Genomic DNA, 27,093 nt, shown 5'->3' with positions numbered 1-27,093 from the left:
TATTGGAAAAATTTACACACCATGCAAATCTTTGCAATAATATTTATGCGGTATTACAATTCGCGAATATTTTCGCTTGGCCAGAAGAGGCAGTAGTGTTTCCAGCTTGCCATTACATGCCTCTCTCATCGTTCCTCGCGTCGGTGAAAAAGAGAAGAGCATGGCTTCCCAAGGCTATCTAGTCATGAGAGTGAAAAAGGATCGAGCGTAGAAAACAATTTGGCCACGGGACCGGAGACGACCGCCTTAATTAGTCTCATCAAAGATTAACCCGCCAGCAATTTCTAGATTACAACATTATGATTCTTAAATCAACCCCTTGGTTCTCGCGCTACTCTCAACAACATAAGTCTCGCCGCACTCTGAAAGGGGGATAAGGAGTAACGTTTATTATAAGTGTGTAATATACTAGACACAGAAATATGGAAGCAGCCTCGTTCAAATTATCCAGACGACTACTTTTAAAAGCCCGCAACGACTTGTTCGTTTATCTAAAGCTTCTCGAAAATGAAAGTATAACGAAGGCGTTAAGTCGTTTCGAGATAAACGGTCATTCTCGAGGCCATTCGGGACAAACCTTTCAGTATACTATATAGTATACTATACTGATGTAACTATATATATATAACGATACTCTCTTCCGCTCGTTTTCAGACAATTCTATCAGGAAATCTCAGTCGAGGGGGGGGGGGGGGGGGAGCGCTCGAAGGAGCCGCCAAAGAATTTTCATGGTGAATTTGGACGAAGAGTTCCAATCCAGTACACAGAAGGAACATCGGTACGTGCCGTAAAAGGTATATACTTTTTCACTTCCAAGTCGATACTATATTTTGCCTCCCTCTCTCTCTCTCTCCACCCTTACGTATAGCTGTACGCCCAAGGTGTATCGAGGCGGAGAAATTTCTTCACCCCTTAAACCGATCCTGGGGCTGCAGGAGCGGGGCTAGAAGGAAACTGTTAAATCTATTATGGCTCTCTCCGAAACTCGATCGTGATCATGGCTGCGAGAAAAAGGACCGCTGCGACGAATACCGAGTGTGTTTGGGGTGCTCCGTGCCAGAAGGAGAGACGTGGATGAGTGGACCGATGGTTGGACGAAGAGTGGAGCAAACTGGAATAAGGGTCAGGATCGAGGAAGGAAGAAAAAAGAGGGACGCAGTTCCAAAGTTTCGTCGGAGACCAGGTAGCAGGTAGACAGTGATCGACTTAAATCGCTCGAAAAATCGGTGAGAGAGGGGGGAGGCAGGCTATACACTCCGGATAACTCCCGGATCACCGTGAAATATCCTTCCTCCAGATTCCTCGCGATAAACGTTCATCTATCCGCACCCGGGAACGTGGCTAGAAAAAAATTTGGAATTTCCAGTAAAAACCGCAGGATTCGCTTCACGGTCCCGTAAAGAAATCTCTCTGTCATCAGAAAGGTAGCCGGTGAACATTAGCTAGATTTCTTCCAGGAAGCAAAAAAAGTCATCCGAAAAAAGTATCTAATTTGTGATGTTTTTTGTCGTTGATTTAATTGTGCTCCGTGGGATGTTCGTAATTATTGAAGGATTCGTCTCAGCCTCTCCCACTTGTTGCACGAATTAAACAAAATAATAACAACGGTCCAGTTTGCTTTCGTGACCTGCATTATAAATCGCGGCACGTCCTGTAATAATAGATGCAAGGTCAGGTAAGCGCGTTGATCCTGCACTACACAAATGAAACGAGAGCGCTGAAGAATAGTAATCTACAAGGTAGTCTTCGTGGAAGTCCTTATCTCGCCAACATCCATCTTCCACGCAAAGTCACCGAAACATAGCTTTTAATACGTCCAGCTGGCGAGTCGTATTATCTGAACGTTGATATTCTCGTCTCGTGTATAACGTTATGTGCAAAAGTCTAGCAAAGATATTCTTTGTAAATATTTTCTGGAATGGAAAAGAATCGCTTTATCAGTGAAAGAAAAATGTAGAAACTTTCTTGGGCTGTCACAGTCAATGACCTTGTATACTAAACGTGTGTGGTTATATATTTGTGTGGATGAATGCAGCAGCTTCCAGTTTTCACAGGAAGCATTTTGTGAGGAAAACCGAAATGTAAACAGGTGGCAGGAATTTTTAGAGGACCTTGGTACATATTTGTTGATTCTGCCGTACGAACTGAAGACGGAATCACGTATTTGGTATAGATCAGAAGGTTACGAAGGTTGAAATTTTATTCAAAGAGGAGAGTCGTCGGGCATTTCTATTGAGGGGAACCGGCTCGCATCAGCAGCAAAGACTCTGCGAGGGATCACGCCGCGTAAGGCCGTTGGCTCTTTCGATCTCGTGTTGATTTTTTGACTTAGCGCTAGTCGAATGGACGGCTACCGTCGACTCGGTTTCTTTCTCGCAACGTACTTTTCTCCAGGTGCGCGTGTGTCAACAATCTTTCATTATCGTACAGTGGGGGATGCGGGGGGGGGGGGGGAGAACGGGATCCGGTCGAAGAGCCCAGACACTCTCTACCGAAATGTTATTATACTATTTCACTGCAACAATACACACACACACACATACAGACTGATGATATTTTCACGCGTCAAATATTAGTCGTAATTTTTATTTCGTGGCGACACGAGAGGGCCGGCCTGCGAGATATCTATGATAATGAGAGTAGCCACTCGATCGGTTTCCCTTCATAAGTAGATGTTTCCTCTCGCCGATACCCTGTACAGATTTGTTCATGAAGTCTCGGGTTTTTAAAAGCTGACGCTTAAGTGCCCTTTCGCTTCGCTCTTGTCCCGCGACGCAAGAGACTGTTCAAGCTGCGAGTCATTTTACCAGACACGCACTGTGATTCGTCAGACGGTCATGCAATACGATAATGCATAGTGACGGCTGCTAAATTTACGGGCAAACACATGGTTCCTCTCATCGCTTAGCTACTACTTCTTGCTTTTTTTCTCCTGTCCGTCTCCTTTTCAGGAGAGCCGAACTTGAAACCTGAATAATTCATAACAAATATTTGCATAAAATAAAGCTTGGTCGACAATTAAGATCGCGTCAACCATCACAGTCTCCCCACCCACTGCCACATACTCGCACTGCAGAATAAACAACGCGCGCGCGCGGGTGACAGTGTCCAGGGGTTCAATGTGCTCGGCGAAAAATCACAACGATTTTGGTTAACATAATAATTTATATACATACACACGCTCTTATATATATCTACCTAATATAACAATTACACAAAGTGGCAAGAATAACTACAGCCATAAATCACGTCGCGTCCTCTGACAAATGTGTGAATAGCTTTGGTCCGAATACATTGGAGCTTTCGATGAATCGTTTCATGATTGTTTACAATGAAAGCTATATAATTATAGACACTGCATGTATATGCCATTGAGGCATGGAAAAATGTTCTGGCGATGGTGAGGCTAAAAAGGCTGGGTTCTGCGTGGGTGTTGAGAAGACTCGGGGAATTTAGCGAGAGGCATATCCGGTTTTTTGGACGAAGTTTCAGGCTGGCAGTTCGCGCTGTCTGGCCTCGTTGTTATTCGTGGAGTCGGTGGTTGGCGCGTTCTTGTCTTTGGGTCGATCTGTCGCTGAGTCCCTCTCGGAGTCGGCGTTCCTCTCGAGCTCCGCGTAATAAACGTGCCTCGCCGCGTAGCAGAGCAACAGCATCTCGACCAGCATCAGGGCATTGTACGTCACTGGAACCGTCAAGCGGAAGGAAGATTAAGGCAAGGCGAGCAACGTCGGCAACGTGAGCTCACGTATGACGAGAGCCGCCGGCGATTTCGAGACGCGCGACTCAATTAATTCGTCGCACGTCCGCTCCATCAATCTCTGGGACGCGTGCAGATCGCATTGCGTCCCGCGAGCCATCCCATTTTCCTTCCTCCGCCTGGACAGGAGCAGCTTTGCTGCTCCTGCACTCCCCCCTCCCCATGCCCAGCCACCATTCTCTCCATCTTCAATCTTCGCCCCGTCTCACTCGACTAAATCGTTCCGCGAACTCGACTCGGCACGCGGAGCACGAAAACCGACCAACGCGATACTTTGTCAAATTCTGCCCTCTCTCTCTCTCTCCATCTTCCGTTACTCGAGAAAAATATAAAAAAAGGCACTTGATATTCCAAGCGTTGCGTAACTGCAGCACAGAAGTCATGAAAAAAGAAGAAAAGAGAAAAATATCCCTTCCTCTCCCAAATGTCCTCGTGCGCGAACGTTGAAACGCGGTTTTATCCCGTATCGCGACGATCCTTGAACCTTCGGAAGGAGATTTTCCTCGAGGGTAGAATAATGATTAAATTGCGTCGATTACCATTAGCATAGAGTAGCGGTGTCAGCGGTGGGTTGCAAGGAAAAATGCCGGTGAGCGGCAGAGTCCTGATAATGAATGCCTGGAGCTTGGAGAACAGCAGCACCATCTGGGATACCGTGGCCTTATGCTGAAGTTTCGTTTCTGTGAAAATATTCGTAGGTCAGAGGGATTTAGTTCCATTAACACCGCCCGGGGACAGTGGGGGCTTTTCCAGGATCTTAAAATTGCTTCCTGCCCCGAAGCTGTGTGGTCCCCTTTACAACGTAATTGTTGGGTGCTTATTTGGTGTCGGTTTCGTGGTGTCTATATATATATATATATATACTATACTACTCTACACCATATAGCAAAGTTTTTGCTGCATACAACGATTCCCGGAAATGTACCGTAGTAAACGGTGTAAATATTTAGGGTCGCCCTCTACATTATTATTGTTCTTCCAATTCCGGATTATGAGACGTTCAAGGACTCTTCTGGATCAGACCGTTGTTCTTCCGATGGGAGTGCGAGTCCTCCTCCAATCTCTTTACTCAATTGTATGCAAATTTATGTTCAAGGGGTCTCATCAGATAACGCGGAAGACAAACGCGGGGCCGAAAACTGTCGCCGAGGTCAGTGTCAGAATCTATTTCGTACGAATCGCATAGTCCAACATAGATAATAGGAAAGATTACAAACGGGAATACCTTTCTCCTCGTTAAATATGCGCGAAATTTACCTGGAGCCACTTCCTGCAGGCTCTGCATCGTTATGCTTAAGCCGTACAATCCCAAAAGTATGCTGGTCACTGAAATTGGCTGTAGGTAAACACCGTATTGTACTTGCAAGCTCGGTTGTTCCACCGCCATGAATAGGAAAATGCAGTAGATGGAGCCCTTGAAGAAATTAACATTTAAACAATTAAACCCTCGTTTGTTTGCATTAAAACTATATTCGATTATTGTGTACAACGCGAAGAGAAATATTCGTGGACTGCAGAAGAAGAAGGGACGGTCGTATACCTGTATTATAGGAAGCTGCAGGACTAATATCCGAAGCCAGGACAAATTGGCGTCGGTCATCTCAAGGCTCGGAAAGGGCAGACAGGGCCAGCAGCAACATGGCCCTACTTTCAGCTTTAATGGCGGCGATTTCGTGATCTTTCTGCGGCCAACGTCGATCAGCAGTAGATATAGGCGGTAAAGGGATATCGTCAGGGAGATTTGAGTTACCGCTTCCGATAGCAGCAGTGCCCTGCGACAAGAGAAAAATTCCCATTAGTACACGTTTATGCATTCTTCTCTAATTTTAGCCAGCGACCGATCCTCTCTTCGACACTTGAATGACTCATGCCAAAGCGGAAACGCTAAAATAGATGGGATTTTACAAAATATAAAGTCTCGATAATTTCGATAAATTCTGTAGGGAAAGAGAATATTTCATAACGACCAGATAATGGCCTTAACGCAAACAGGAAATTCATATGTGTTTCCTTTTTCAAACGACCAGTTTGATCATCGGCCAAGGGAATATAGGATGGGAAAGGAGCGGGATCATTAGTCGTCACAGTCGTATTTCTGCTTTCGTCCGGTCGATCTTTGCTAAAGGCAGCCTTATAATGGACAGTAGCCATTCTATTTCTGTTAACACTCGTCCATCTCTCCATCTTTGTCTCTTCAAAGTAGATTTTCGGATTTAAATTAATCCTTGCGTCCACAATCTATTTTCGTGTGGTGCAGTAATTTTCTTCATCATCAGTCTTTATCCTGATCCGTCGGTCGGAACGCACTTATTGCTGGCCTACGTGTGTGTAAAGCAATGAGATACGGGAGCGTACGTCGGGCAAGAGGGAAACAGAGGAAAAAGCCTTAAGAAGAGAAAATTATCTTTTACCTGGGTATGGCGATCGATGTCAGGCTGCACAAGCTTGCAATCGGATACACGGAAATGATAATTAATGCGTTAGTCTTAAAATACTTGGATTCTTTTTGAAAGATAATATTGTGGAAAGCGTCCACGGCAAAGTAAAGGGTTAAAGTTGACAGTATAGCGCCAAAACTCAACAGCCCAATTCCGAAGGTTCCCAATTCTGAAATCATAGGGAAACAATGATAATTCGATTGTATTACTTTTTCAGGTAGTTAAAGAAATGCATAGTTGTGCAAACGACCTACATATGTGCAATGCGTGCAGAAAATATTGTATAATAACAAATAAATTTCACAATTTCACTCGAGATAAAGGGTATACTGATAATAAGTTGTTTGCATAATACAGCATGTGTCATTCTTGAATTGTTCGATGTCTAGCACTAGGAATCGTGATATATGACGAAGCTAAATAATATAAGGGGTCAACGAACTTTCGCAACGAGAGAAGCGTTCTATTATTTATCTCACGCCAGTAGCAAGGTAAACATTGCAAGACAAACACTCGCCAACAATGTGGCGAATTACAAAAGATTTTCGCTAACGTTAAAAAGTCGAAATGGTGGGAAAGCTTTAGATTTTGCACGGGTGTTTGTTTACCTCGGTAAATACATGGTTTTCAAGTGTTTGCTTGAACTGCATGCTCCAATGGTCTGTGAGTGAAATTAGCAGAATTATGAAATGATTTGTTTCGGTGGCTGCGAATTCGCTCGATTTCTCGAGCCGTAAAAAGAACGGAATGCCAAATTGTCCTACTTTCTTCGTTCGATTTACACGCATGACAGTTCGATAAACGTGCATATGTATATGTGTGGCATACAGTATGAAAGTTGCTATTAGGACAATCGAGAATTTTCACGCTTTTCGTCGAGTTTCCTATGATTATACGAGTCCAAAATAATTTTCCTTCATTGTATACTATTATACTGTATCCTATTATGCCACTGAAACGAATTTCGAAATATCACCGAGAATTAGTTTTCGAAGATGCATTGATGGGACTGATCAATGGTTAACGTAAATCTTGTTAAGTTGTTTGAAAATTTCTCAGAGTTTATTTCGGTTTGCTAGGATAAAGGGAACGAGCTAATTTTACAATTATTTCCTATTTTTCTAGAACCACTGGCGACGCTAATAAAGAGAGTTCAACGTGGCGCTGAAAGTTCGATTCGACTGCAGGATACCAACGCGCTCTGGTCACTGTGTGAACTTGGAGAGAAAAACTTTCACCTGTACGATCAGAGCAACGCTGTGCTCGAAGAGCACACATTCAAAGAAATGCATTCGAAAGGAGACTAATGGCAGGTGATGCCGATGGATCTACGAGAAAAGGGTCGCATTATTATTAGTCATACGTATAATGATATAATTCGCTGAAATTGTTGAACGATTACCGAGAATAATGTGTATTGTAAGTTCTCCCTGGTAGTTCTGGTTGGTTTGATTAAAAAATAGAAGAGGAGGAAGAGGGATTGAGCAGGAATAACAGTAGGAAGAAAAAGAAGAAGAAGAAGAAGAAGAGTGCGCGAGTGATCGTGATTTTCGTCGACCATAGGGTTTCCTCTAATTCGACATAATTAAGGCACGAACCCGGCATGAAAATTGGTGCGCCGAGTTGATTCACTGTGATTTAGCACCGGCGTGGATAGACCTCATTAGTACAGGTCTACCTGGACGATAATCGTTTCTATATACTAAAAACCGGTGCGTTTCTTAAATTAAGGTATCCCACAACCGGAACGAACCTTTCGAGTCTCACGATTGTCATCGTGCGTCCTTCAAAGGAAGTTCCCTCGCATCCAACTAGCCTATCGAGTTATACCCAAACAATGCAGCCTGTATATACCGCTCTTTGATAAAAAAATTACCCTAATCTGGTTTCAACTCATTGTTTTACATATACCGTCGATAATTAGCGTTCTAAAATTTAACACCGCCGCCTTGTGTAAAGTAAACTCTTGGCCGCAGTCTCTCGTACCAAGACGTGCGATAACTTACTTTCTAAATGCTGGCCGGTATTACAGAGCGCACGTAACACGCCGTTTCCAATGAATTTCGTCATTTTCGCGAGTTTGCCAAATGTTTTTCTTTACGTCAAACCTCGAATTTGTTCTATATTGTTACATTGACTCATCTTGTTAAGCTTGTAAGAATAATTTTGTCCCATAAGTGTGTATGACTATATGTTTTCTCGGTTTATATAGAGAGATTGGTGCAGGGAATGGAGACTGAGATATTTGGCGCGAAGAAAGTGAAAATTTCTCATTTCGGTGCGTGGAGATTCGTCGCGTATCGAAGGAAACTTACTTTCTATATTCTCTATGGACGAAGGCACAAACTCGGGATTGCAGGTAACGTTGGCGGGAAACGTAGCGTCGAGAAAGTCGTCCAAGGACTCCTCCATCCTGATGCAGCCTCTGTCCTTCCGGCGACTAGTTGTGATTTTTCGCGACTATCAGGTCGGATTTGCTTGTGGATTCTTGAAACACGAAAGGACAACTCGTGGGTCTCGCACTGCACGCTCGCAGGTGAACTTTACGGGCACCTTACGGGCCAATCCAGCACCGGTGAGAGTGACTCCCCACTTTTTCCTCACCCCGTTAGATCCCTATGTTGTAACGCGTTATCTTTTGATTGAAGCCGCGAGAAGAAATCTTTAAACCGACTTTACTCAGCCGAGAATCTCCCATTATTTAATCTCTAGAGAAATAAAATCCTCTCTGATAGTCTAAGCAGTTTTGATAAGATATTGCTCTTGGAATGTATACTATAATATTATATTCCTTCATTGTTAGATCTAGATAGAGTATCTTTGTATATATAAGCAGAATAAACAGCAGTGTTCAAAAAGTAAAGAAATTTCATTAATATTTTTTCATGGACACAATGAAACATTGATTAGTAATTCATCTTTTATCTCAGGTTTTGCTAATTTTTTCTTTAAAAACAATTTGCAGTGCTTCAGATCAGTCGTTGCAAAAGATTTCTTTTTTTAAACATGTACGCCAGTTTTGTCTCTCTTGCACACACAGCTTATCTTACAATGGTAACTCATTCCTCAGATAGAAACAGTGCAGAATTCTAATTTATCGACTATAGTTATATAGAATATTTTTATAGGGCATGACATACCCATATATGATAAATCGATAAACATTATAATTTAATAGAGTTTCACTTTTCTTCAAATCTTTTACACTTCTTTCTTTGTTACCCAAGTGAAACTCTTTGAATATATTTACACGCATAAAATATTCGGCTCTGTAAAGTATCCTTCGTTAGTAGACTTGACACTATGATTAAGAGTTTGTCGAGCCATTTTTCAAGCATTTTTCACTGAATTCCGTATAAGCAAAGGTTATCGAAGAAATCTGGTAAAGATCTCTTGGACTTTTGGTAAAAACTTATAATATAAGCATTCGGTGACCCACTTGGGTCACGATCGATTTCTACGTTTCCCATATATCGTGGAATCGTTAATTTATCGCGATGTTCTTGATTTTTATTACTTGATCTAGCCGAATGATTTTCCCTGTTTATACCCATATGAGGTGATTGATTAAGCGCAGTGGTTCTTGGTTGCTGCATACGACTTTCCTTTTCCTTGAACTTGAAGGACCGAAATGGAGAGGTGGCAGGACGAAGAGAGCTTTCCATCTCGGATCGCATGCTCTACTAGTAAGAAAATCCAAGAGATGCACCGAAGAGGGGTGGACATTATTTAAGGCACCGCGCAAAGAGCGAATAAATAAGTTTATGGGAAATTCAAGGATTTGCAATGAGTGTCTGATGTGGTGAACGTGTATATACGTGTGGACAAGCTCGGGTAAGATAGAGAGAGAGTTCGAAAGTAGGCCTTAGTGGCTCAGTCAGTAGTCGACTGCGTCTCCAGCCGATTGGTTGTCGGAATGGTGAGTTTTCAACCGGCCAAGTGTCATCCACTTGTTTTACAAATTCTCTATATGAATAATCTTTTTATTTTTCGTTGATTCGCCAAAAGTGTCAATATTTCTCCCGTCAAAACCAGATAATACCATGTGCTTCGAAATCTGTCATATTCCAAAAGTATCAGTCTTGAAAAAGTATTCTCAGTGTCGTCTTCATTCAAGAATGAACGATTTTTTCGTAGAAACTGATCCGGTAATCAGTTTTTCCAGGTGTTTCTAGCCAAGTTTTATTGGAAATAGATCGAAGAAAGAGATCGAAAGAATTTGGTATTTGTTTATAATTAGAAATCAGATTTAACGATAAAATCAGAGAACGCGGTAGCGCGTTTCTTCTCGGTTTAATGGAGAAAGATTTAACCAGCTGACCGGAAAATAAACTTTGTTAAAAGTATCCTTTCGATTAAACGATATTGCTATAATGATAACTGTTTCGTCGAAATTGCAATGTGCGTTAAAGTGAGGATTTCACTCGAGGAATAAACTTGGTCGCGAAGAAATTCGGATTGCGGAATCCTTCGGGCACGTGTGTCACCCGTTAAAAAGGTCACGTTCAACGAGGACGAAAGTCACTTTCCTTCTCAGACATTACCATCTTCCGAGTTAGTTGCCGTGTCCTTTCCACATAATTTCTACGAGAATCGTCACAAAGGTTCGAGACAGTTCTAGTTACGCGGAACAAGCAATGACTGTTTTTTCGCAATGAAATTATAAAAATCTCGATGGGAACAATTGATCGGTACGTCGCTTCCGGCTGCGAGAGATTTTCCCCTATCGTAAGCTGTAGGTGAAATGAATAATACAAAAAGTTTGGACTTTATAGTCCCAATGAAAGTTGTCCCCGGGATAAACAGAAAAATTGCGTTTGTCTATTACTAATGTAGATATCACAGGAAATCGTGATGTAGAAAGACGAATAGGTGGATATTGACATCTCTGGAAAACGTTTGGTAAACAAAAAAGATCAGAAAATACATGTTAGGCAGATGCAGCAACTTTGATTCAAGTGTTGGATATTGCGTAACTTGTATGTTGAAACCTTTTACATTCGGAATGATCGGATGTATGATGGGCAGGATATTCCAGGGAGCAATTATAATAATAAGTAGCCGTAATTATATAGAAATAGTGGAATACGCGTAGGCCTCGAAGTAGCTTGAAAGGATTAGCTTGTCTCGACGCATCCGACTATTTATAAATCCTTCGAATATAATAATATTTTGAACTTAATGAACAAAAAAAACTCGGTGGTTTAACGAATGCAGTATTTTTTTTACACTTTTGCATGTTGATATAGACGTTAGAGCCGATATTAGCCAACTAGACTCTCTCGATGGACAGGTCACTCCGGTCAAGGATCCTTTGCAACAGTTACTTATGAATATGGAAAAAAACAAGCAGATGTGTAAAAGGACTCGCGCTTATTAAGCAATTGTATTATATGAATGAAATGACAGAAATTTTTATCGTAAATATTTATAACGTTTCTTTCCGCTAAGAAACTCGAGACGAATACTTTTGGACGAATGTAGGACTTGCTTTATTTGCATGATAGTTAGACTGCTGTATCATAGAAAATACTCGACTATTTTTAGGTCAGTTCACTGAAAGTTCTATAAAACTCTGGTCGATCATTTAACCATAAGGTTTTAAGCTCAAAGAATTGTTACTTCTTTACGACCAATTAGTGTAATTTTATATAAATGTTTTTAGATTGTCTTGTGGTGCCTGCTGGCCATTATAGGCCTGGGCCAATGCCAGTCGGACTTTCAGCTTTCCAAGTTTGAAGTCGAAAGATCCATTAATCGAACGATCGAGGAAGTGGAAAAAATGGTTCGTGAAAATCCTAGCTTACCTCGATTGACGAGGCGTCAAATTGTTGATATCCTTTACAACATAACGAATAAGGACGTCGACTCTTTCGAGGATATCGAGAAAAGCGAAAAAGCCAGAGAAATGTACCAAAGAGCCTTAATGATCGTCTTGCCTTATAATGCGGAAAACTCATCGGAAAATCTGGATGATTTGTATAAAAAGCCACCAATTGTTCAAATCATTCCAGATCCTACGACTACTGAAAGAGTGGAAACTATTTTGGTGGATGGGGTAAAAGAGGAAATCGTGTATTCAAATGTACCAGAGCAATACGATGATATATACACGCATGCAACGGAACGGCCAACAATAAAACCCACGCAACGAAGGGATAGCAGCTTATCAAACAAATATAAAAATCACAAAGAAAGTTACTCGGAAATACAAACGAAGACGACCATTAGAGAGCATTCGAAAGTAGAGCCAGCTCCTATGAAATTCAGTTTCGATTTGGAAAATCTTCAGAGAAACTCGTACAAGGACAAAAGTACAAGTACCACGACGAAAAGACCGATCTTTTATAAGCAAACGCTGGATAGAGGAAATAGGAATGGCTCTAATCCGGAGTTCTTCCACACTAGGAAAAATACGAGCGATGGAAATAGAGGAATAACGATTGATTTAAGGACTACACCATCAAGCAGAACCAGCCAGAGTGTTTTGACTTCGGATCAGTGGCGTTACAACGCACCACCGAGTACAACGGACAGGACTGTTATTTGGGGACGAGGAAAAGGATCAGTCACTACATCATCACCAACGAGACTCACTTTCTTGCCAACACCATTGAAGGAATCCCCCGAAGAGTTCAAACCATCCGTGACTACGATGAATCCTTATCGTTCAACGAAGAGCCCGAAAACAACAAGACCAAAGAGTCAGACACCTTTATTCGTTACACCTATGACTGCAGTAACCTCCACCTCTGACAAAAAACTTTATTCGAGTTCATCCTTAATTGCAGACAGTTCATTAGAGAAAGAAGTAACGACAATTGCAACTACACCGATGAGAGAGGATATCGAGAAACTTTTGGCTTCGATTGGTCTACGTGCTGGAAATATAGAGGACATCTGGGAGAAGCACACACATGCACACACACAAAATGAAATTTTAGACAGTAGATTTCAAATTCCAGACACAAACAGTGTCGGGAGCTCCCCTGTGGCAGCTCTGACAGCACCCGATGTCAATTCTCCTTCCATCGCGAGTCAAAATACTTTTGAAAATCCGAACGCTGACTTTAAAAGGGGCATGAACAACCTGACACCGGACGTTCAGTTGCTTTTCCAGAGATTTGGCTTGCAGACTTCCTTAAAGGATTCTGAATTAACGATGACAACGACCACAACCACGGCAGCACCGACCGAAAGCTCAATTTTGAGCTTTTACACAAACTTTAAACCTCTGCCAGACTCCAAAGTCATGAACGAAGATATGAAAGAATTCTTGGCTAAGTTTGGCCTTGGTACGAGTGAGGTCAGAGGTCAAAAAGCTATGAAGCCACCAACAACTACAACTTTACCTTCTCTGATAGAGGCTGTGCCGGAACACATGAAGAAAATTCTGGAAAATATAGGCTTGATATCAAGAAGGAGAAAGGAAAGTACAACTACAACGGCTCCTGCAAAAACAGAAAGCGAGTATCATGTGTTCAAGCCTCACAAGGCTGTAGTTAATGACGAGAGGCAAAAATTAAAGATCAATGAATTGCTGGATATGGTGAAAATGGTGCAGGAAGGAAAGGCGAGTGTGAGGGATGTGCATAAGTTGGCCAATGAGCTTTTGGAGAGTACCAGAAAACTCAGGGATGGTCCGGATCCATTGAGCATCGAAGAGATCATCAAACTTTACAACAATGACATGAAGAACGAAGTGAAAAGAGAAAAACCTGAGGAGGAATACGAGCCCAGTGAGACTACCGCTACTACCACCACTACCACTGCCACCACCACCACCACCACGGAAACCAGTGTGAAAAGTGAGCCAACGTTATTCTCGGTGGCCAGTAATGGTGTAAAGAAATTAATGCTTAATGCGTTGGGCACGTCGGAATTGTGGGTTGGAAGAATCATGCAGGGACTGAGCAGGATCAAAAGCGTGTTAACCAACGCTACTAACAAGATAAGCAGCACACCTCATTGACTTTCTTCCTCACAATTCTATCATTCCATAATCTCTTCATCTACTCGTTTCATTTCTTCATTCTAAACTCTAATCTCATCTTAAAATCATCGCATAAATTTTTCAAACGATACTTTCTCCTCAGGCAATATATAAAAAAAAACTTTTCCATTTCTGTGAATCTCCGAATCTGAAGAGTCGGGGTAAAACAGAGGTTTGGATTACTAACAAATGTGTATGTAACTTTGGAGCGTATGTGCGAAAGACTTTTTCCTTCAAACGTGTTTCGTCATAGCTATGAAACTTTCATCCTACGTTCCTTGCCCCTTCAGGTGGATAGACTTAAGTAAGTATTGCATGTCATTTGCGTGCATCAATCGCTTGCATGTGATACGCGGACCGGTTAGTAACTGCTGGATATACGGTGGCCTAGCATTATAAAATTCTCTTCAAGTGGATTTTTTGGCTTGGTCAGGAACTTTCGTGTACTAATAGAACTGACATTTTGACATTTAACAACTTTCTGAAATCTCTTTAAAAGGTGTTTTTCAATTAATTAAAAAGTCTTATAACACACTTTCTTTCCTAAAATCTTTCATATTGACAAATCAATCTGTTCAAGTTTTATCAATATTTTGCGCACAAACACCGAGTGAATTTATTTGACAAGCTGGTGTTTGGGAGAGGGGGTGTTAATGGAAATTCATTGGGTTTCTTACGTTATGCTATTTTTATCTGATTTTATTAAATTCCTAGTAGCTTTGTTGATTTAAATTATTATCAGCCGCAGAGGAGGATAAAGGTGAGACAACAACCGAAACATCATTCATCGATTCTGCAAAAGCTGCTACGGACACGAAAGGTTCCGTGTCCACAACAACGGACTCAACGTCGATAGATTTGTCACAGTTTTTGATCCCCACAACGCCATCGGGAAAAAGCGCCAGCTCCACCAAGACAGATTTCAATTTGGACGCTTTAGCCGATTCCTTCGGGGGCAGCACGGAAGCCCCGGATCCCGTGCTTCCAACGAAAAGACGTAGTGGACTGTACTTCTTAGTCGATTGGAATACTTTCTTAGAAGTTGGCGAAGAAGGTAAAGACAAAATAAATTTGAGATTCCAGCCCAAGGTTGGTGATCGTTCACGATTCATCCCTGTCATGATCCCTTAGTACAACCATTCTAATTATCCAAACTACTTTGAAATCGTTATAGACAAGAAAAAATCTTTTTCTTCTATGATCGAAACTTGAAAATTAACCGTATTATCCACCGCGTGTTATGCTACGTTTGCTAGAAAGTATGCAATCACACGTAATATAATATATCGTGATACAAAGTTATTTATAAATTATTATATTTATAACTTGTAATATATATAGTACAGAGTATACGTATATTGCATGATATTAAACTATTTTTTAAATATTATATTGTATAATATAATGTTATCTTTTAAATAAATTTCTTAAAAAATAACTAATTGTACGTTTACTCAGTTATTTTGAATTGCTACACCCGCATTTGATGGATTGGTTTATTCGTTATCGCGTGTTTACTGATTATCGACGAGTGATACATGCGAAATAGTGATTTAACATAGTAAAAGCTATATTGATGTTTCCAAATATTATGGGTCGTTGTATTGTTACACTGAAGAATGTGGTACGTGTAATATCATGTTTCATTCGGCTTCTGAAATGTCTTCGTACAGCAGCTACGCAGTGTTCTATCTATTCCTACTATTGTGCATTACTATTACAAAATGCCTTGAATATCAAGAAAAATTAGAGGAATTAGATTGGATGCTGGACGATTCATCCAAGCCGTATCGACAAAAGAGAAGTTTAGACGAGAGCTCAGTTATTTGGCAGGAGTATCAATTTGATACCAAATCAGGAAATCGAGAAGGTATATATGGTGATAGTATTAATTTATAATTTAAAAATGACAATTAATCAATCTCTTTCTTAATTGCAGAGTTAGTGGTTACTGATATCACTATAAAGAAAGATCCGCTTATAACCGAGCAGCAGCTAAACTGGCAGTCTTATCAGACAAAGAAGAACGTTTTTCTTGCAACCTTACGCTCCAACAATTCCGTTTTAGAGATTTACGATTTTGATTTTGATAACGGAATTCTAAGAAATAAATTAACCACAAGCGTAAAGGGTGAAATTGTGAGTTTTACATTTATCATTTTAGACAATGATGAAAATAGTACAGGGATTCTTGCGTGCGTCGAAGAAGCAGAAAATTTTAGTCTTGAATGGTACAGAATTACTGATACCGAATTAATGCCTTTTTTGTCAAAACCAATTGAGTATCGAATCAAGAAGATATTATTCCTACGAGAAGAACCCCAAAAAAAATTATTTTTCCTCAAAGATGATTATGATATTAAAGGAAATAGGTCAACTATATATGTTTATACATATCGTGGAGACCTCTTTAATGATGAGGATAATCTTTGGTAATTAAGAGATTTTTTATACTATTGTTTATATCGAAATCTTTGTAAAAACTAATAAACTGATAAACTCGTATTCACAGGTCTCACCAAAGTAAACGAGTCAATCAAGCATTAGATGTTCGAGTCTGTCCAATTTATGACAGATCATTTTTGGCTGTCCAAAATCAAAAGGACATTACACTTTATGACTTTCTAAGTGATGATGTAATGGGTAGAATCTTGCAACGTATGCAGAATCTGTTTTCAACAGCTTCCAATAACTTCGTCTGTTTCAAAAGTGGCTATCATAGTTATGTAGCAATTTCCGGTCCGGAAGCTATAATCTACACACAAAAGGATGATCAGTTTCAACTTGACCTTACTTCGGAAAATTTTTTTCATGGTAATTTGCATCTGTTTTCTTCAATCTTTCTGGAATACATTTTTTTTTAATCTCAAGGGTATATTAAAAATTCAACGTCGTTTTTCACAGATGTTGGTGAGATTTCTTGGATTGAAAATATACCTATAGATACTTATAGGGCTGAATCTTTATTACTAGTTCAGATGTCCAACGCATCTGTGGTTGCTCTAACATGGAGAGGCACAGGATTCGAAATGATACGTTTACCTAATCAAGAATTGGATAAGTTTGATTTGTCAAAAACTACGGTAATCCCTGGTTATGGATTTATAGCGAATAATAGGTTGGTAAAGATTGGCACTAAACTCCGAGAATTACCACGACCCGTCTATGATCAAAAGGAGACTCTCATAAAAAGTAAATCTTTAATCGAGGTATGGTAAACTCAGAAAAAACTGTATGATAAGAATAATATGCCAAAATAGGGTTCTTAAAAACTTCTTGTAATTCGTTTCAGACTGTATTGGATAAACAAGAGAGAGATATTGACGAAACATATAAACGAATTGCACAAACTGCAGAAAGTGCTGTAATTTATCAAAACTCAGTCATTGTAGGCTCGACAAATCTAACTTTTGACGAAATATATAAAATATTCCCTCCGTTTGATGAAAACTCAATTGTTAATAGTTTAAGAAATGTGAAACAAAAATTGGATGAAATTGATGAGAATTTAAAGAAGCAACAAATATTCAATCATAATACTCATGAATTGATTGAAATTGAGATAAACGGAGACTTCACAGTTAATAATACTTTACACGTTAAACATTTGACCGTAGGCCCAACGCATGAATTGTCAAAACTAAAACACAGAGAAATAAGACAGGATGAAAGTCAAATTATAGTTGGGGCTAAGAGTTTTCCCTCTCTCGATGTTGATAAAATGAATGTCACAAGAATAAATGGTGTTCCTATAGAAGAATTTAAATTTGATAGCGATGTTAAAGATTACAATGGCATAGATTTTTCGATGATAACTCATTTAATAATAAATGGTTCACTCACTGTTGACCACGTCAATGAATTTAATTTGACTGATCTTATGAGTAAAGTTATTTGGAAAAATCAGCATTCAATTATACCTGGAGAGATTATTATAGATGGGGTAATAGTAAATTACAATATTATAATAATTCAATATTGAATCAATATTTTAAGTTATGATGCTCGCTTATTAATTTTGTCTTTAGGACATCGAGGCCAAGAATGGTCGTCTTGATTCTCTAAATGGACTTGCCTATCCCGACGATTATGTATTGCAACTTAACAATTCAGTTTCAATAACAGGAGAAAAGTATTTCGATGTTTTGACAATAGATAATTTATTGGATGTAAATACTCTTAACAACGATAGTATAACTGATTTTGTCATTTTGAATGGGGACGTAAAGTTTGAAAAACCAATAAAATTTGAGAATGCAATTATCGATGGTGTTGCAACGGTAAGCATTATTTTTAAAACATTAGAAAAATTAAGTTTAGTTAAATTTATTAATTTTGATTTTATATCTAGATCGATAAGGAAATAATAGGCCTGCCCAAAGAAGTGTATTCCGAACCATTAATTAACGAAACAGATACAATTACTCGATCTGATATAACTTTTGTGAATCTGATTATAAAGGAAAATATTGTAGTAGAGGAATCTTTAAATGACTTAAAGTGGTCAGATTTTGACGACATTCTCCTAAAAACCGATAAGAATGCAAAAATAACTGGAAAAAAAACTTTTGCCAATGAAGTTAAAATTTCATCAGCCAACATTAAATCAAACCTTATTAATGGACATTTAATTGAAGAATTCGTTACTAAAAATACATTGCAAAAATTACCTAGTAAGAAAAAAATGTGTAATAAATGTTCTACCGCAAAATATTACAATTCGTTTATTTACAGATCTTCGTAGAATATCAGCGAATGTTACACTTGGAGAAGTTATGGATGAAGATGTAAAGGATTTGGAAGATCATTTGAATCAACTAGGCGAGAAAGAAGGATTGACCAATTGCTTGTCGAATATGGGTCTAACTTTTGCTGAAAATCCTGTTATCGATAAACTGGTTTTTGAAAAGATAAACTTCAACACAACATTTGCCGAATTTCATGAAAAATTAAATTCCACTCTTCAGAATGTTTACGTGAAAAATGTGACGGCGAGTGATTTGTATGTTGAAGAAATTATTACGAATAACATAAACGATTACGCACTTGACGCTCTAGATAAGGAATTCATTAAGATATCAGGAGCTCAAAAATTAACAGGAAATTATACTATTGATAATTTAGAAGTTGATATATTAAATGCAACATTTGTTAATAGTTTCCCAGCGAATACACTTGACTTTTTTAAAACCACTTTCGAATCTGTATACAATGGACTTATAAGTGGTAGTATTCCAGTAAAGGCTTTAACAGTAACTGGAAAAATTGAGACTTTGCAATTGAACAATGTACCGCTTGAAAATATCTATGATATTAATCAAATAGAATCGATTATATTGGAAAATAACGTTTCCATAAGAAATTTGACTGTTTTGAACAAATTAAACAGTCAGAATTTTTCAGAACTCGTTGCAGATGCAATTTTAAAAACAGATACTGATATTCTTGTAACAGGGCATAAGACATTTGAAAATTTAAACTGTAAAATTTTGGATACATCCTATTTGAATGGTCATTCGATTAACGATATTTTAGATCCTGATTCATATCAAGAGATTGAGGGACCAGTTACCATCTCCGGTTTATATAAATTTTTTTTTATTCCGTTACTTTCAACTATACCATTGAACTCTTTCAAATATTTTTCTTTATTTTAAGGTTCCGTCACCGTAAAAAATAATTTCTCTTCAACTGGAAAAATCGATGGTATTCCATACAATGATTTTACAAATTCTTTCAAATACTTAACGGATGGGCTCCTTCAATTGCAAGGAAATTTACGATTCAGCGATAATATCACGATAGAAAATTTGGTTTCGAATGGTTCAATTCAAAATATTCCATTCAACAGCTTTATGGAAACAGTAGTTTTCAAAAAAAGCAACAATATTATCGTATCTGGATCAAAAACATTCAAAAATACCGTTACATTTGAAAAGTCTCTTTGTATTAGTGAACGTCTGAATGAATTGGATTTAAAATCCTTTTATGAGAATGCCATTTTTATTGATAAGCCTTTTGAGGTCAATTCAAATGTTATTTTTGATGAAAATATTCAAGTAGACGACGACATCACCGTTTTAAAGAGCTTGGAAGCAAAAAGTATCAAAGGAGTTGATTGGACAGATCTAAAAACAAACATTATTTACACCAATGCACCAACATACATAAGCGGTATCTTTTTTTTTTTTTTTTTAATACCACATGATATACTGTATTTATGAAGTTTTTCTAAGCCTAATAAGAGTTATTAATTGACTTTTAGCCCCGATGATGATTAATAATGTTACTTTCGAGTCGAATCTGCAAATTGAATTTTTAAATGACAATAATAAGAATTTCTTTATTCCACTGCACACCGAGCAATACATAGAAACTGATTGTTTAAAAGGCGACACGATTACTGTTCGAAATATAATTATGGATGGCTTCATTAATAATCACACCCTACACGATATTCAACATAATACACTTATGGTGAGTTATTTTCAATTCTTTTTCTTGAACTATAATTATAAATAATTTATGATCACAGTTATATGGACAACAAACCATAACGGGTGACATTAAATTCCACGGTGATGTTATCAGCCGAAATGATTTTAATGCTCGAGAGATAAATGGTATAGGTCCTGAGCAAATTATATCTACCGATACTGATGATACAATAATAGGTAAGATGTTAAAAATATATAAAAATATTATGTGAAATATATGAATTTTATTATTTAATTTTAATAATTAATTTTATACTACAGGAAATTTCGAGTTTAAAGATTCGATTGCTCTTTATGGAAATTTGACGATTTCTGGTTCACTCAATGGAATTAATCTAATCGCATGGCAGGCCATGGCAGTTACTACAACATTTCCAATAGTACAAATTATACATGGCAATTGGAAAGTTTATGGAAATGTTTATTTTGAAAACGATGTTATAGGTAATGGCTACCTAAATGGAATATGTGTCAAGGATGTGTCGACCATTGTTGAAAGAAAAACATTGGAACTGGATAACGTAGCTGCTGAAGAAAAAGTATGTTAAGAATATGTTAAGTGAGTATATTTATGAATGAATAAATCATATATAATATTTCTTTTCAGGAGAATATAAGGAGTTTCTGCGAAGACATTAGTGTTTTAAAGGAATATGCAGAAAATCAAGTTTATAAATTTAACACCTTTGAATACCTGCAAATAATGCAGTTTGAGAAAAGAATCAATAGTGTACACTTCTTTGAGCTAGACGAGTTGGATTATTTGTTAGTTAATACCGATGATTGTGTTTTGGATGCTTTTGTTTATAATGGCGATGATTTTGTTCGAGTAGAAAGTATTAGTAAATTTGGCATAGTTTATCGTTGGTTTACCTTAAATTATGAGAATTCAATATATTTCGTTACTATTGGACAGCAAAATTGTGGTAAAGGTCCAGGAAATTTATGGAAAATCAAAGATAATGGATTTATGGTAAGTGAACCTGATATAAAATGTGCAAACAAAAAGATTAATTTGATTATAATTACTAAAGTCTATTTTTCTTGTAGTTTGTTTCTGATTTGGGTAATATTGCTGATGTGAAGATTATGGAAAATGGTAATTTTTTGGTTTTGGTTGATCAAAGATTGGAAATAAGATCTGTAAATTTAAATGTAACAACACGTATCATACACGAATTCGATCACCTAAAAACTAGTAAATTTAGATTTGTAAAAGATAGTGGTAAAATATTATTAGCGAATGAAAGTCATATATTTGAAATTAACCAAGATTTCTTACTTTTAAATTATTATCATAATTGCTTCGGAAGTAGTAACATTTTAAATTTTAAATTAAGTGTATTTAAAAAGGAAATGTTTGCCTATACTGGCGGAGAGAAAAATAAGGATTTCATTTTTGTAAGTAGAAAATATTCGTAATTAAATATTCCTCTTGTCATATTAACAAAATATAATTTTTTAGATAAGTACGAATAATTTAAATAAAAGCGAAATTTATCAAGCAATACAATCGAAAAATCCACAATCATTGACTGTATTAAATTTTGAAGGAAATATTGAAACTCTAGTCATATATATGGAAAACGAAAAAAATATCCAAATTTATGAGTACAAAGGTATGAAATACAATTTTATTTTGCATAATAAGATAACATTTTTTCAGTTACGAAAGTAAATTTTAATTACAGGCATGGAAGGTTTCAAGCATAAAGATACGATAAATTTAAGATCAACGGAGATATTTAATTTTAAGATTAAAAAATACCCTTATCTGGCTAAAAAACACTGTCTAGCATTGATAAATAGAAATAGATTAACTATTTTAGAAGCTAAAATGTATGGAGAGAGGTTAGATATGGGGCCTTTATCTTGCAATGGAAATTGATACTACGATACACTATTTAATGCATGCGAAATATATGAATTATATTTAAAAATTAAAAAGTATCGATTGTCGGAAATTATTTATTTAATTTATTATTTAACTTATATTGTTAATTATTATGTACAACTCTAGAATGGTCCTAAAATAAAATAAGAAAAAAATGTTATGTGCCTTAAAATCAAAAAAGAATAAACTTTCTATAATAGTATAATATTCAATGTTCTAATATTTTACTTTCTCAGTACAAAGATCCTGAACGTTTTGCTTTATAAAATGCAATGATTTCATCGTCGATTTCAGGATCACCCGTCAACGGTAACGAATTAATAAATTCCTGATCATTGTCAGTAATAACTTCTGCATCAACAATGTCCTCTGTTATTTTGTCATATTCTTCAGAAAATCTGTTAGACGTATCCGTAAGAAAGTCTGGATATTCCATGTACTGCAATGATTCTCTCAAGTCTGTAGTTGGCGTTAGCTGAATTTGGTCAACATATGCATTTGTTTGGTTTGGAGACAATTTCTTTTTCAAAAGATTATCCACTTTTATATCATTATTTAATTTTAGAATATCTTGAATAGAATTATCGACTAACGGTTTAGCACTATTCTCTAACATGTCATTTAAATTAATAGACTTTGTTTGAGACTTCAATTTTATTGGAAAACTGTCATATTCATTAATATCTACAGATTGTGACTTTGCAATTATATCAGGTTTTTCTATTGTCTGCAATTTCTTTTTCCTTACTGGTTTAGTATTTTCTGTTTTAGAAGATTGATTGTCTCGTGCACCATCGATGACTGTTGATGGAAAATTGTGAACTTCTATTTTAAAACAATCTCTCTCATGCGGGGTCTTCACGACTTGAATTGTGTCGTTACAAGATTTTTTTGAACGTTTCGAGATATTGTCATTATTATTTATTTTATTCGACTGTAGTTTTATGCTTGCATTTGAATCACTCGCCGGTCTGAATTCTTCCGCTGAACTACCTACTAGAGCAGATTTTGCTTCTAAGCATTTTATTTTCTCAGTTTGGGAAAATGAGGATTTTAGACAAATCTTTTTTTTACACATAGCATTAATATTTTCCTTCAGCTTCTCTAAACAGAATTTAATTTTTCTTGGATCAAAGTCCCAAAGAATTTCCTTATTCGATTTTAAAAATTTTTTAATCTGAATATTTAACTCTTCCCGCTCCTCGTAGTTAAGCTCTTTGTTATTTTGTACAGTATGATTCTAAATATGAAATGGAAAATCAATTGGTAACTCTGATCAGTTAAATATGAAAAATAATACTCACACTGTAATTTGACAAAATTTCGATTTGCTTTCTCAATCTTTCATTCTCCAACTTCAATAGTCTATTTTCGCACTGAATATCAGACTCTACGATTAAGTTGACGTCATTTCTGATTAATGCCACTCTTTGAGCAAATCTACAGGTCGACACGGATTCCTGATAATAGGGGAATAAGGCTCATTTATAAAACCAACAATTTTAATTACATAAAAAAATGCTCACCTCTAAATTAAGTGATGCTACGTTCAGAGTAGCCAACATCGTAGTGAGACAATTTCCACCAAGACTGTCTCTTAAAATTGCAGTTAATAATGAATTCCTGAAAAAAGATATCGAACTATAACTTATATCGCGAGAATTCTTAAAAATCCATATTTCTATATAAAAGGCTTTTCTTGAATGTTCAATAAATAAAATAGATAAATTTGTTTTTATTATTCTTCGTATTTCATCATGAAAAAATTCCAAGCTCAAAATTGATGGCACACCTGTATGGAATGTGACCCACGTTCTCCTGACCCAGACACACTATTACTTGCTCCAAGTAATGTAGGCTTAGGTTAATGTGTTTTGCTTCAGTCAAGATTGTGCCAGATATGGCACATTTGTATACACGCTCGGACCTTAAATATGATTACGCGCGGCTATATTATAATAAAATTAAGCTGTGCTAATAGCTAAATTTTCTCAAAGCATGCAGAACTCACCAACATCGACACTAGCAATGTTTTATTGCCAGTAGAGAGAAAAAAAAGCTTTAAAAATACAGAGCTGAAGTAAAAAAAAAATTGGCAATGGTAGAAAAAATGGATAAAAAATGGATTATTTAATGTGTTTACCTCACCATCGAAACTCTATACTACCACCGTACGGTAAGCTTTATCATCACAGTTCCTCTTTAGCCACGGTTGGTATACTTACCCAGCCAGATCTACCATATGTATCTTCGTTCTCTTATACCGGCTCTCTTGAAACTGCTTGGTGGATATGACAATGGTGAATATACAGTGAGATCTGGATGACGAGGGGTTCATCGGGGTTTCCGAGGTGGCACTAATACGGCGTAACAATGGAAGCGTTAAAATGATAATTGTATTTAGCGAGACGAGAGATCGTCTATCGTCTACCGATTGGAATTGCCGATTGTCAGAAGTTCAAACGCCTCAGATTCGTCATTGACGCAATGGAAGGTCAGGTTCTTCATGTGCAGTTTTCCCGCTTCGTCCTCTTGAATGGTGACTCGCCTGCGAGAAGAGAGTTAGAGCGTTCCAGCAAACGCCCTCAGAGGTCGTTGACTGTGCACGGAGGTTTATATATACAAGGAAGAACAAAAGACGCATGTTTGGCTTGTTACGACGAGTCCGGAGATTTTGCCGAGACCGAGAGGCAGGACAAGAGCGCGCGTTTATAAATTGTTTATGTCACTCGATGCCACGGTAACGTTCCCTACCGGGCAAGACTAGAAAAAGCAGCAAAACGCACGCTTGTATATGTTTTGCACCATACGCTCTATACTCGACTGCACACGCTGTCCCTTTTTTACGCGTCGATTCACGACTCTATGAAATTATGCAAATCGATGGCACGCCTAGGCATGCTCTCTGAATTGTACAAATAAAATAAAGCAACGTCCCATGATAAAAGCAGCAGGTAGCATCCACACTTTGAAACGCCCGCTGAATTCAAAGCTATCCAATCGACTTTTTGCCATATAAAATAGTTATTCGAGCTGCTAGGCTTGGCTAGCTTTGCGTACTTTAGCGGCTATTCGCGCGAGGAATGGATTCTAGGAGTCATTTGTAATGGAGTTTTTTGCCAGATGCATATCCGCAGCCTAAAGGGGTACATTTACGTCACAAGCTTACGGTAAATCCTCCAATCGCGTGACTGGACACTCGTGCTGCTGCTTTCGATCCAACAGGTCGTAGCCGTTCTCATTGTAGATCTCCAGGTAGGCTACTTCCACCGAGTACACATTTTCCGGATGCTAGAAAAACACTGTTCCCGTCTCCCTTTTTTCTCTCTCTTACTCTCTCAAACAATTTTTCTTGACTTTTCTCAATCCGACCGAATTATCCCTTTACCTTTTCGATCCCATCGAAGATGTAACCAAGAGTCCTTGGTATGATCCCTTGATCCACGTCTATTTCCAGTTTACCAGTTATCGAATAAGTCTTTCCACTACCAGTCTGGGATAAACGAAACAGTCGTACTGCTGTATAGTAACGTCCTGCGACGATAGTATCATTGAACGACGTAGCAATCTCTTACCTGGCCATAGGCGAAAATCGTACCATTGTAACCATCGAGGACGCTGCGAAGAGACGAAAGGTTAAATTTGTTAACAAATAACGCCGCGCGCGCCCGCGCGTCTCAATGGTGAAATTCTATACCACGCGCGTGCCATTTATGAATTATAGCGCTTTCCTCACCTTTGAATAACTGGTTGCGCTACATCTTGGAAAATGCTTTCCTGCGAAGTGTCTTCCTCGAATATCTTGTAAAATCTACAAAGAAATCTCCTTTCAATTTTTTTCACCAATAACGAATCTCTCCCATCGAAAGGACATATTATAAGGCTCACGAGAAATTCCATGATTCCGGTCGATGATCAATGTATTCGTGATTTTTATGGGGTGCCGACAATTTTAAAATATCCTGATCGAGATGTTTTTCGGGTCGACGTTGGATTTCGTAATTCTGCAAGATAAAAGTGCGAACGGTTCTTTAATTGCAATCGCGCAGCCACTTCTGACGCGTATAATTCATTCGCTGTACCGTTATGCGACTTCGATTCTTTTCGGGTTTTAACCTGGCATAGACCTTGATCGCATTTTTAACCATTTCACATATTTCGCGTCTTCGTAACCGAGCTGAATACCACCGCAGATCTCTCTGACACTTCCGATCCAAGCAGTCGATAAACGTCGACCACACGTCGACTTTAGACAACAAGAAATTAATCTTGTTTACTCGAAATCCTGCAGACGTCAGGAAACTACACCACGGAGTGTTAAAACAAAATTCTCGCAAATCACAGATTCGAATAAAGAATTAACTGTGACAAGTCGTCGATTTAACTCGCCTCGGTATAATTAAAAAAATTAAATACTTAATCGTTCATAATGATATATTATATCAAGCAATAAATTTATGACGAAGGGACGATGGTTTTGATTGTCGACTATGAGCGTCGTAAATCTTAAGAAA

General features: G+C 37.9%; 4 protein-coding genes across 6 annotated transcripts; 2 read left to right on the top strand and 2 right to left on the bottom strand.

Annotated features, from left to right (window-relative positions):
• Positions 1-3,266: 3,266 nt before the first annotated feature.
• LOC136785873 (organic solute transporter alpha-like protein) lies at positions 3,267-8,623 on the bottom strand. The gene is made up of 6 exons (XM_066747196.1): positions 8,511-8,623; positions 6,169-6,364; positions 5,298-5,529; positions 5,015-5,171; positions 4,297-4,437; positions 3,267-3,682 (listed from the first exon to the last, which is right to left on the bottom strand). Exons 1-6 carry the CDS (start codon positions 8,605-8,607, stop codon positions 3,489-3,491), a joined length of 1,017 nt encoding a protein of 338 aa, XP_066603293.1. The 5' UTR covers positions 8,608-8,623; the 3' UTR covers positions 3,267-3,488.
• A 1,467-nt stretch (positions 8,624-10,090) lies between these two features.
• On the top strand, positions 10,091-15,536 carry LOC136785686 (uncharacterized). 2 transcript variants are annotated; one of them, XM_066746893.1, is made up of 3 exons: positions 10,091-10,114; positions 11,861-14,003; positions 14,937-15,536. In XM_066746893.1, the coding sequence occupies exons 1-3, from the start codon at positions 10,112-10,114 to the stop codon at positions 15,317-15,319; spliced, it is 2,529 nt and encodes an 842-aa protein (XP_066602990.1). In that variant the 5' UTR covers positions 10,091-10,111; the 3' UTR covers positions 15,320-15,536. The 2 variants fall into 2 exon arrangements, with proteins under 2 accessions (XP_066602990.1, XP_066602989.1); XM_066746892.1 differs by having other exon boundaries at positions 14,931-15,536.
• Positions 15,537-15,860: 324 nt separating this feature from the next.
• Positions 15,861-22,766, top strand: fs(1)N (female sterile (1) Nasrat). 2 transcript variants are annotated; one of them, XM_066746703.1, is made up of 16 exons: positions 15,861-16,058; positions 16,128-16,620; positions 16,713-17,002; positions 17,093-17,397; positions 17,481-18,131; positions 18,217-18,468; positions 18,540-18,861; positions 18,923-19,768; positions 19,847-20,362; positions 20,454-20,665; positions 20,724-20,862; positions 20,947-21,224; positions 21,293-21,658; positions 21,736-22,086; positions 22,151-22,304; positions 22,377-22,766. In XM_066746703.1, the coding sequence occupies exons 1-16, from the start codon at positions 15,953-15,955 to the stop codon at positions 22,571-22,573; spliced, it is 5,478 nt and encodes a 1,825-aa protein (XP_066602800.1). In that variant the 5' UTR covers positions 15,861-15,952; the 3' UTR covers positions 22,574-22,766. The 2 variants fall into 2 exon arrangements, with proteins under 2 accessions (XP_066602800.1, XP_066602799.1); XM_066746702.1 differs by having other exon boundaries at positions 16,701-17,002; positions 22,377-22,765.
• A 35-nt stretch (positions 22,767-22,801) lies between these two features.
• Positions 22,802-26,766, bottom strand: LOC136785587 (kinesin-like protein KIF6). Its single transcript, XM_066746714.1, has 12 exons — positions 26,662-26,766; positions 26,468-26,583; positions 26,316-26,390; positions 26,155-26,197; positions 25,968-26,072; positions 25,749-25,870; positions 25,011-25,127; positions 24,805-24,936; positions 24,372-24,506; positions 24,106-24,202; positions 23,884-24,039; positions 22,802-23,819 (listed from the first exon to the last, which is right to left on the bottom strand). Exons 1-12 carry the CDS (start codon positions 26,725-26,727, stop codon positions 22,812-22,814), a joined length of 2,172 nt encoding a protein of 723 aa, XP_066602811.1. The 5' UTR covers positions 26,728-26,766; the 3' UTR covers positions 22,802-22,811.
• Between the last annotated feature and the right edge of the window lie 327 nt (positions 26,767-27,093).

This window comes from Prorops nasuta, unplaced genomic scaffold, assembly GCF_024137725.1.
Source record: "Prorops nasuta isolate Cenicafe-Biocafe unplaced genomic scaffold, Cenicafe_Pnas_1.2 PNAS00003, whole genome shotgun sequence".
NCBI classification, from domain to species: domain Eukaryota; kingdom Metazoa; phylum Arthropoda; class Insecta; order Hymenoptera; family Bethylidae; genus Prorops; species Prorops nasuta.
Note: the sequence above shows the minus strand (reverse complement) of the source record. Positions and strands in the feature narration are given on the sequence as shown.